This window comes from Microtus oregoni, unplaced genomic scaffold, assembly GCF_018167655.1.
Source record: "Microtus oregoni isolate MIOR12 unplaced genomic scaffold, Mior012 000007F_ref0000211, whole genome shotgun sequence".
Classification (NCBI taxonomy): domain Eukaryota; kingdom Metazoa; phylum Chordata; class Mammalia; order Rodentia; family Cricetidae; genus Microtus; species Microtus oregoni.
In genome coordinates, this window is record NW_024543066.1 from 44961300 (window position 1) to 44971520 (window position 10221).

The 10221-nt window shown below is 50.0% G+C and overlaps 1 protein-coding gene and 1 non-coding gene across 5 annotated transcripts; one reads left to right on the forward strand and one right to left on the reverse strand.

The window, feature by feature from the left end:
• The first annotated feature begins 209 nt into the window (after positions 1-209).
• On the forward strand, positions 210-4512 carry Treml1 (triggering receptor expressed on myeloid cells like 1). Of its 4 annotated transcripts, none has more exons than XM_041656507.1 (6): positions 210-249; positions 407-739; positions 2021-2161; positions 2871-2981; positions 3409-3461; positions 4015-4512. In XM_041656507.1, the coding sequence occupies exons 1-6, from the start codon at positions 210-212 to the stop codon at positions 4318-4320; spliced, it is 984 nt and encodes a 327-aa protein (XP_041512441.1). In that variant the 3' UTR covers positions 4321-4512. The 4 variants fall into 4 exon arrangements, with proteins under 4 accessions (XP_041512441.1, XP_041512442.1, XP_041512443.1 ...); XM_041656508.1 differs by having other exon boundaries at positions 2021-2147; positions 2893-2981; XM_041656509.1 differs by having other exon boundaries at positions 2036-2147; positions 2893-2981.
• A 5004-nt stretch (positions 4513-9516) lies between these two features.
• Positions 9517-9623, reverse strand: LOC121451182. The gene has a single exon (XR_005974705.1). It is a non-coding gene; the product is annotated as a U6 spliceosomal RNA (small nuclear RNA).
• Positions 9624-10221: the final 598 nt, after the last annotated feature.

A 10221-nucleotide genomic window follows, 5' to 3' on the forward strand; every position in this document is an offset into this window, starting at 1 on the left:
TACCACTCTCTCAGGGTCTTCCTAGCCCTGAGCCAAGCAAGCCCTGGAGAAGCTCCCTGCCCCCAACCTCGGAGATTCCCACCCGTGTAACTCTGTTGGCCTCTATGGTTACTGGAGAGCTCACGTGACTGTATGAAACAGATGTTTCCTGCCCCCTAGGGCCTGCAGTGTCTGTGAGGAGGCCACACAGAACTGTTGTCTGCCCAGCCATGGGCTGCTACCTGCTGCTGCTGCTCCTGGGACTGTCAGGTAAGGTGAAGACGGACCACACACCTCCGTCCCCAGCCAGAAGTACCGCAGATGCTGTACCTTCCCCTTGGATCCCCACATCTCTATGGCAGAGGGTGGGCTAGAACCCCTGCCTGCTTCTATCCGACCCTCACTCCCACCTCTCTTCCTTCCCCAGGTCAGGGCTCAGCCGAGAGCCATCCCGAGGTGCTGCAGGCACCCGTGGGGTCATCCATTCTGGTGCAGTGCCACTACCGGCTCCAGGATGTGAGGGCTCCCAAGGTGTGGTGCCGGTTCTCGCAGGAAGAGTGCCAGCCACTGGTGACCTCAGCTGTGGTCCGAGGAGCCCCAGGAAGTGGGCGCATATTCCTCACTGACCTGGGTGGGGGGCTTCTGCAGGTTGAAATGGTGACCCTGCAGGAGGAGGACACAGGGGAGTATGGCTGTGTGGTGGAGGGAGCCGCAGGGCCCCAGACTCTGCATAGAGTCTCCCTGCTGGTGCTTCCACCAGGTGAGTAGTCGGGATGGCCTGAGGTGGGGACTCTTGGGAACTTGGGGTGTGGGGCCCTTTTGGAAGGCATTGGGGGAGATGCCTTTTTGACAGCTCTGTGACTGAGTGGCAACACCGGAACTGTTTGGGAAGCTGGAGATAAGGAGCTAAGTGGGCAGCCCCTTCCTCCCCCTCTTCCCCTCCTTCCCCTCCTCCTCCTCCACCTCCCGCTCCTCTCCCTCCCAGGACTTTCTGTCACAGCATCTCTGTGGCCCCTGTGTGTTCCTCCAGCTCTCCCAAGATTGAACTAGCTTTGTTTTTCTTGATGTGAATTTCAAGCACATAACAGAATTTAATTTTTGTGCCTTCCAGTGCAAGTGTGTGTGTACAGAAATGTGTGTATACAAGAGTGTGAGGGTATATGTGTGTGTACAGGAATGTGTGTATACATGAGTATGAGGGTATATGTGTGTGTATACATGAGTGTGAGGGTATATGTGTGTGTGCAGGAATGTGTGTATACATGAGTGTGAGGGTATATGTGTGTGTACAGGAATGTGTGTATACATGAGTGTGAGGGTATATGTGTGTGTACAGGAATGTGTGGGGTGTGTATACATGAGTTTGTGGGTAAATGTGTGTGCACAGGAATGTGAGTGTGTGTGTATACATGAGTGTGTGGACATATGTGTGTGTACACAAGTGTTGGATGTGTGTGTATAGAAGAGTGTGTGGTGGGTGTATGTGCGTATACAAGAGTGTGTGTGCATGAGTGTGTGGACATATGTGTGTGCACAGGAATGTGTGTGTGTATACATGAGTGTGTGGACATATGTGTGTGTACACAAGTGTTGGATGTGTGTGTATAGAAGAGTGTGTGGTGGGTGTATGTGCGTATACAAGAGTGTGTGTGCACGAGTGTGTGAGTGTATGTGCACATGCAAGGCCCGCACAGCATCAAAGGATGATACAGGATGTCCTGTTCTATCACTTTCCACCTTATTACTTTGAGACCCTCAGCCTGAAGCTCACCATCCTGGACAGACTGGCTGACCAGAGAGGGAATTGTCTGTGTCTGGTCCCCAGCATTGGGGTCCATAGCCAGCGTTTTTACATGAGTATTGAGGATTTGAACTCAGTGCCTCATGCTTGCCCACTGAGCCATTTCCTCAGCCACACCTTCCTTGATGGTTTAAAGTTGATCTTCACAGAGTTCCTGAGTCTTCCCTGAGCGTTTAGTAAGGGCCATGGAAGCTGCTCCACAAGGGCTCTGCACTCACGGATTGTTTCCTTCTGCCTCAGTTCCTGGCCCAGGAGAGGAGGAGGCAGAAGAGAAGGAGAGCTATAGAACTGGAAGTCTGCCAAAGGACCCCTCCTTGGACCCTGCGGGGAGTGCTGGTCCTCACGAGTTCAGAAGGCATGAGAAAAGGTGCCAAAACAGTGGTGTGGGCCAGGGGAAGAGGGTACTAAACACACAATTGGTTTGCAGTTGTAGACCGGACCAGATGAGGCTGGAGAGATGGCTCAGCAGTTAACAGTCCTTACTGTTCTTGCAGAGGGCAGAGTCCATTGCCAGCAGTCTCAACAGCCTGTGACTCTAGCTCCATGGGATGTGCATATACGGTCTCTCTCTCGGTCTCTCTCTCTCTCTCTCTCTCTCTCTCTCTCTCTCTCTCACACACACACACACACACACACACACACATTTTATTTGTATTTTTTTTAAATATTTATTTACTTATTATGTATACAATATTCAGTTTGTGTGTATGCCTGCAGGCCAGAAGAGGGCACCAGACCTCATTACAGATGGTTGTGAGCCACCATGTGGTTGCTGGGAATTGAACTCAGGACCTTTGGAAGAGCAGGCAGTGCTCTTAACCGCTGAGCCATCTCTCCAGCCCCCCACACACATTTTAAAAATCATCTCATTCTACTGCTGGGGAACTTCTCACCTCTATCCATTTCAGCAACCATCCGTTCGCTCTGGTGGCTCACTGTGAAAATGTGTCTCTCCTCTCCCTGATCCGGGCCTACCCTCAAGCTCCCTTCCATTACCTCCCATTTATGGTTCCCAAAGAAAGTGGCAGTTTCTCCCACTACTCCAGTGCTCTTGGTTGGCAGCTCCCTTCGGGATTCAGGGCTAAACCAGCCTATCCCTTTGTGTCTCTCAGTATCCATTTGATCTGGGGTGCTGCAGTGCTTCTGCTGGGCCTGCTGGTGGTGGCTGTGGTGCTGTTTGCTGTGTTGGCCAGAAAGAAAGGTATGAAGCTATCCTCCTCCTCCAGCGGCTCAGTTTGGAAGAGGAGAGCAGGAGACCGGGTGTGCTTCCCATATGAAAAATCTTTCCGTTCTTTAGACGAGTCCCCATTGCTGGAATCCCAGTGGCTGGGAGGGAAAAAGGGAAGGGAACTGAGCTAGTGCAGGTGGAAGAGGGACAATGAAGTGAGAAGTGGGACTGGAGGAGAAAGGATGAAGGAGGGAATTCCAGCGGGAAGGCTTAGTGTGGTGGCAGCTGGAGAAGCTGAAAGTGGGCAGGGAAGCAAGGCAGGCTTGTGGGGTGTGAGGTGGAGGGGTTAGGAGTAGAGATGGGAGAGGGGAAAGTGAGTCCGCACTAACAAAGATTTTGGAGGCTTTGGGGGGCTTGGAGCCACACTGCAAGGGACTAGACTGTTGTTTTCTGCTGCCAGGACATAGGCTTGGTGTCTGTGCCGGGTCCCAGAGCAGTGGTGTTTCAGGCATGGTAAGAGACCTCTGTGGGTTCCCCTCACCCATCACACTACTGAGCAGGTGGAGGAAAAACAGACTCACCACGGTCCAGACCCTTGCCTTCCTACATCTGGGAAGAACCTCGGGGCTTAGGGTATTTTCACTTCTGTTTTTAAGACAAGGTTTCTTTATACTTGACTGGCCTTCAGCTTACTATGTAGACCAGGCTGACCTCAGACTCACAGACATCCACTTGCCTCTGCCTCCTGAATTCAGGGCTTAAAAGTGTGCACAACTCCCAGATATTCTGTTGTTTTGTTTTATCTTTCAGATAGGCTCTCACTGGATATACTGCTGGCCAGCCTGGAACTCACTATGTAGACCAGGCTGAACTTAAACTCTTGAGTTCTGAGAGTAAATGTTTGTGTGTGCACGCACACGTGCGTACTACCATCCCTGGCCAAAGGAATGGCCTCTCATCCCTTTGACATGCTGGATTGTTACAGCAGGTCCATTATGGTCTCCTTGTCCCATCAAAGGGAACCCTGGCACAGTTCCTTTGTGTAACTTGCCTGTTTTTATTCCAGGAGCCCTCCTCAGCGGTCCCCCACAGCAGTGACTCTGGACTGGCTGCCGGATTGCCCACAGACATCCCCTATGTGAGGCTAGACTCACCACCTTCCTTTGACACCACCTACACGAGCTCTCCCGTTGATCCTCCATCAAGGAAATCCCCAGACCCACCCCTACAGCCCCCTCTACCTCCTAAGGTTCTGATGTCATCCAAGCCTGTGACACATGCCACAGTTGTCTTCCTGGGAGGAGACAAAGATGACGGATCTTCCTGTGAGCCTGCTCAGGATCTACCCACCCAGTTAAATAATATACCTTAATTTATACGCCAGGGATTAGCCCTGGGGCAGTCTCTGCAGCGATACAACATGCCTAAAGTATGTTAGCAAGTAGTGACTTAGGGGACCGAGTCCCTCGACTTAGTGGACATAGAACATAGTGCTCAGATATGGTTGAGGTGCTTGGGGAAGAACTCTGCCTGCCACTTCTTGGAACTAAATAAACCCTGATGGTGTACGAACTCTGTGTGTGTGTGTGTGTGTGTGTGTGTGTGTGTGTGTGCACCAAGAGGTCAATGGCAGTCTCTTTACTTTTTGAAACAAGGTCTTTCCCTGACCCTGGCCTAATGAAATGGGCTAGTTGACCAGAGAAACCCAAGGACCTCCCTTCTCCACCTCTTCAGAGCTTGGATTACCGGCATCTGCTGCGGCACCAGCTTTTTATCTGGATGTTGGAGAATTGAACTCAGGTCCTCAGGTTTACACAGCAAGCCCCTTATTTATGGATCGATCATCTCCCCTGGCCCCAATATGTGAACTCCTAATGGTTGAGTGGGTTCACTCGTCACCTGGTTTACAGACTAGGAAGACTCTGGTCCTGAGCTTGCATTGCCAGTAGGGAAGTGGCTTCTCCTCTGGCCAGACCACTGCAGGTGGAACAGAAGGTCTTGCTCCAAATTACTTCCTGCCCCTAGCATGATGCCAGAGGGTACCGATTCATTGGCTTGAGTCTAGAAATCTCTTCTGCTCTGTACCTTGTGAGCAAGTGGCCTATGGTTGGCGACAACATTTGCTGGGCTGTCGGGTGTGAGGGGTTGGGGGCACGGTTACTGATAAGTTAAAGGAGGCTTGGGACAGGTGCAGCATGGGAGAAAAGAGTGTGAAGAAACAGGAGGAAGGACGGAGTGGAAACACACCACATTCCCTCAGGAGAGACATAGCGTTGTCAAGCACTCAGGATGAAAGGGCTTTGCAGACATTAGTCTCACCAAAACTGCATTTCCCAGCTAGATAGCCAGGTATGGCAGCCTGGGAAGAGCTCAGAGAAGTTATCCCTGAGGGGAAGTGGGCGTGGCTATTGCAGAAGGAAGTGGGTGTGGCTACAGTCAAGTGTAGGAGGCTGGAGGTAGAAGGACTTCTAATGTCTGTAAGGAATTTCTTCTGAAACTGACTGGAAAAGATGTGCTCTTATTGGAACAAGAGATTCAAGGGAGAGGGGATGAGACTTGGGGTTCCAGTACTGTGACAATGACATGGCGCCGCTCAAAAGAAGGCACACACATGTGAATGAGCACTTCTGTCAGGATCACAGCCACTCTTGTAAGGAAGACATTTAATTGAGGAGGTTCGTTTACAGTTTCAGAAGCTCAGGCCAGTATCATCAGGACGAGGAGCACGGCAGCATGCAGGCAGATGTGGTGCTGGAGCTGAGAGTCCTACATCTTAACTCAGAGGTAACGGAGTTGACTGATACACTGGAAAGTATCCTGAACACAGGAGACCTCAAAGCCCACCCCCACAGAGATACGCTTCCTCCAACAAGGCCATGCCCACTCCAACAAAGCCACACCTCCCAACAGTACCACTCTCTGTGAGATTATTGGGGCCAAATACATTCAAACTAGCACAATCCCCCGCCACCACCACACACATTAAAAGGGAGAAGAACGAATGTTGGCCAACACAGTACATTGTAGTATGCTTGCTGTTTCCTTTGTGCTGTGGGACTGACTGGGAGCCTTGTTCATGCCACTAGCCTGAGCAGGAACCAAGATTCAGAATTCTCAGTACAGTTTGTAACAGATGCTGAGCACATTGGGAAATTACAAGACAAACACTGTCTGTGGAAAGTTCCTGTGTCAGGAACTGTCTGTGAAAATTCCAGCCTTGCTCACCTAGACAGTTCACCAACACCAACAAACACAGCTAATGAGTTGCAGAGTTCCAATCTGAACCCAGTGTGTCTGGCTCCAGGGTCCCTGCTCTTGGCTGCTAGTCAGTACTTGAAAGTATAAGGCAGTGAAGGAGGAGGTTGGGGCGCAGTGGGTGGGAAGAAGTCAGGAAAGCAGGGATGGAAAGGAGACAAAGGAGTAGACAGAGAGGGATGAGGATGGCAAGGCATGGGGAAGTGGTTAGGAGATGGATATGAGTGGAGATGCAGATTAGACATGTTATATGTGGATATGCAGTCTTCTGGGAATTGGAACCCAACAATTCCAGCTGGATCATGCAGCCAGAGGCACTGGCCCCTCCCCTACTCCCTCAAGCCCACACTACCCAATCCCCTTCTGTAGAGCAACATTCTCCACATTTCGCTCCTTCCCGGTCTCCCCCATCCCTTCCCAATCCAGAAGTTCAAGGTCAACTTCCACCTTACCCACCTTCCTCCTCCCCTCGCCCTCTTACCTCATCTCCCCACCCTTGGACCAACTCTGCTCACTGGGCTACCCCTCCCAATCCTCCCCAGTCTCCTCCCATATCATTTCCCATTATAGCTCCACCCTCCAATGCCCTCTCCAGGAGGTGACAGGACTCGATGTCATTATGAAAGTTCGTGTTCCCTTTTCTCTTCCAGATCTCTCTCAGATAGAAAAGTGGCTAGGTTCCTTTTCTACTAATCCTTCTGCTTAAAAGTTAAGAAAGGTTGAGGAGGTCCCCAGTCTCCTATACAGAAATTGGTGAAAATGGCCTTTAAAGTTTTTAATGCCCAAGAAAAAAAAGCTGGGTCTTCCCGACAGACAAGGCTACAAAAAGCAGCTAACCTACAGACCCTCCCTGGCCTTAGCAGTTGCCCTAAGGTCGCAGGAAGGGGGACAAGGGAAGCCAACCACAAGATGGAGCCCAGCCTAAGTCAACCTCACAGGCAAGCTGTTTCAAATGTGGCCTAAATGGTCATGTGGCTTGATATTGCACAATGCCTCCTCTGAGGTCATGCCCTATCTGCCAGCAACCTGGCACTGGAAATCACAATGCTCCCATGTGGGCTTGTCCTCTATGCCATGCCACAGAGGTCCAGCCTCACCAACATCAGCAAGGGAGACTGTGCCAGCTTTCGAACTTCCCAGCCATGCAGAGGATTGATGCTGCTCAGATTTGGTATAATCCCGTAATACGATCTGAGCCTAGGGTAAAGGCACAGGTAGCTGATAAGTCCATTACTTTTATTTTGGACATGGGAGCTACCATTCTGCTCTAACATCTCACTCAGGCCTTATGTTCCCCTCGCCAATTTCAGTTATGGGGGTAGATGGGACCTATTTCTCCACACTTAAAACTTTGCCACTGTCCTGCATTCTTGCAGGACAATTTTTCTCTCATTCTTTCTTAGTAATACCTGCTTGCCCAGCACCTTTACTGGGTCAAGATATCCTTAGCTGCTTCCCCAAAACTTTGTTCCACTTCTTGGAGCCCCTTTTTTACCCCACCCATCTCCAAGATTCTATTTTACAGGTCCACTCCTCCTGCCAGATGTGCCCAGGCCAACCCACAAGGGACTCTCCACATACATCAGTCTCTACACCAGCTTTGTGAGCACTAACCGGGCAAAGATTGGCAGGTTTATTTCACTCATAAAAAACTTCGTTATCTCTTAACACTTGTGGACACTTTTACAGGATGGATAGAAGCATTTCCGGCCTCCTGGAAAACAGCAGGTGTGGCGGCTCAGGTACTACTGGACCACATCATTCCTCAGTTTGGTGTCCCACGAACCATCCAAACAGACAACGGGTCAGCCTTCACTTCCATGGTCATGGAGTTTGTGTCAGAAGCTCTCAACATCTCTTGGAAATTCCATACCTCCACTATCTACAATTCTCGGGAAAGGTGGAGAGGACCAATGGATTCATCAACAAGAGCTAACCCCTCCCTTCTCCCAATTGCCCTTACTTGCCTCAGGGCCACCCCATGTTCCCCTATGGGCTGAACCCTTTTGAGCTGCTTTATGGCAGGCCCTTTCTCCTTAATCAACACCTCTTAGTCCAAACTCCTCCACTGGTGGGGTACCTACCCTATCTCTCCCTTTTAAGGCCCCTTCTTCTGCTCACATGCTGACAGCTGTCTGCCTGCCCCCACACCAGTGGACCCAAATGCCCCTGAACCTGCCTCACTCTCTCCAGGGGACAAAGTACTCCTGAAACAGTTAACACCTAGGTCTCTCAAACCTTAATGGGCAGGTCCTCACACGGTAATCCTCACCATCCACTTGGCTTCCAAGCTCTTGGGACACCCATGCTGGTACCATCTCTCCAGGCTCAAGTGGACACCTACTCAGGATACTTGATCTGTCCAGCAGACAGAACCTTCTATTCTCCAGTTTTCCAAGGTGCCTCTATGAAGGGCCTACCTGCTCCTCATCCTGGCACACTCATCTTTGGTGATAACAATATTTTTTTTCCTGCCTTCTCACCTCCCCCAAGGAACAGTTGCCTGGTGTCTCCGGGATGACAGTACATGGGATGCCTTTCCAGCCACATCTCTCACTGAGTGTGGACCCACCAACACCTAGCTCTCCCTTCCTCATGTCGTCCCATGCCCGCAGGAAGTAGCCAGACTTGAGTCAATGCTCCCTTTTCCTAAGAGAACCTAAATGTTAGACAAAATATCACCTCGGCTTCCTTTTACCTCTTACACAAACAATCTGGAATGTAAGTCTCAAGTCTCAATCTCTGGCTTCCATCTTTGGAGGCCCCATCCCTGTGCCCCCCAAAATCTTGACCACTCCCTCAATCTATTTTTTTTATTGAAAAAAAATCCGCCTCCTCCCAGCCTCCCATTTCCCTCCCCCTCCTCCCACTCCTCTCCCCCTCCCCCCACCTCTCCCCCTCCCTCTCCAGTCTGAAGAGCAGTCAGGGTTCCCTGCCCTGTGCAAAGTCCAAAGTCCTCCCCCCTCCATCCTGGTCTAGGAAGGTGAACAAACTGGCTAGGCTCCCACAAAGCCAGAACATGAAGTAGGATCAAAACCCAGTGCCATTGTCCTTGGCTTCTCAGCAGCCCTCATTGTCCGCCATATTCAGAGAGTCTGGTTTTATCCCATGCTTTTTCAGTCACAGTCCAGCTGGCCTTGGTGAGCTCCCAATAGATCAGCCCCACTGTCTCCATGGGTGGGTGCACCCCTTGTGGTCCTGACTTCTTTGCTCATGCTCTCCCTCCTTCTGCTCCTCATTGGGACCTTGGGAGCTCAGTCCAGTGCTCCAATGTGGGTCTCTGTCTCTATCTCCATCCATCGCCAGATGAAGGAAAAATATGGAAAGCTTCACGAATTTGCATGTCATCCTTGTGCAGGGGCCATGCTAATCTTCTCTGTATCGTTCCAATTTGAGTATATGTGCTGCCGAAGCGAGCACTCCCTCAATCTGTTTAAACTGCTTCCCCAGAAAGTTCCCTTGTGGTCTCTTTCCTCTCCCCCGGTGGTCATGTTTGCGGCTTCCTGGTTCCCCATCAGGGCCACCCGAGAATGCAGGAATCTAATTAAACCTGGATATTTTTAATTTGGCTTGTTGTGATTTGGCTTGATTGAGATTTTTGCATTGGCAGAGAGCTTGCATTAAGAAAATTTCTAACATTTATACATAAATGTAATACTCTAAATAAGAGTAGAAATATACACATAACTTTGATCTTAAATTTGTACCAATAGATCAAGAGCCATAGCAATGTAAAGTATTCATTTCTATTTCATATCCCCCTTTAAATAAAAACAAACATTTATAAACAACCATTTTGGGAATTTGGGTCTTGTTTTCTTCAAACTGCTTCCTGCTGTTTGTTGGGCAAAGTATTTTTAGGGTTTATGGAGACCTTTCAGGGGGTCTTGTTCCATCAAATGACATTAGCCTGGAAGGAATCCACAGGTTCCCATCTTCTGTGGAAACAAAAGCAGAACCTCTTTTCCAAAGTAACATGTCCTTAGACTCAAATTTTAAAGTCAAGATACTTTTTAAA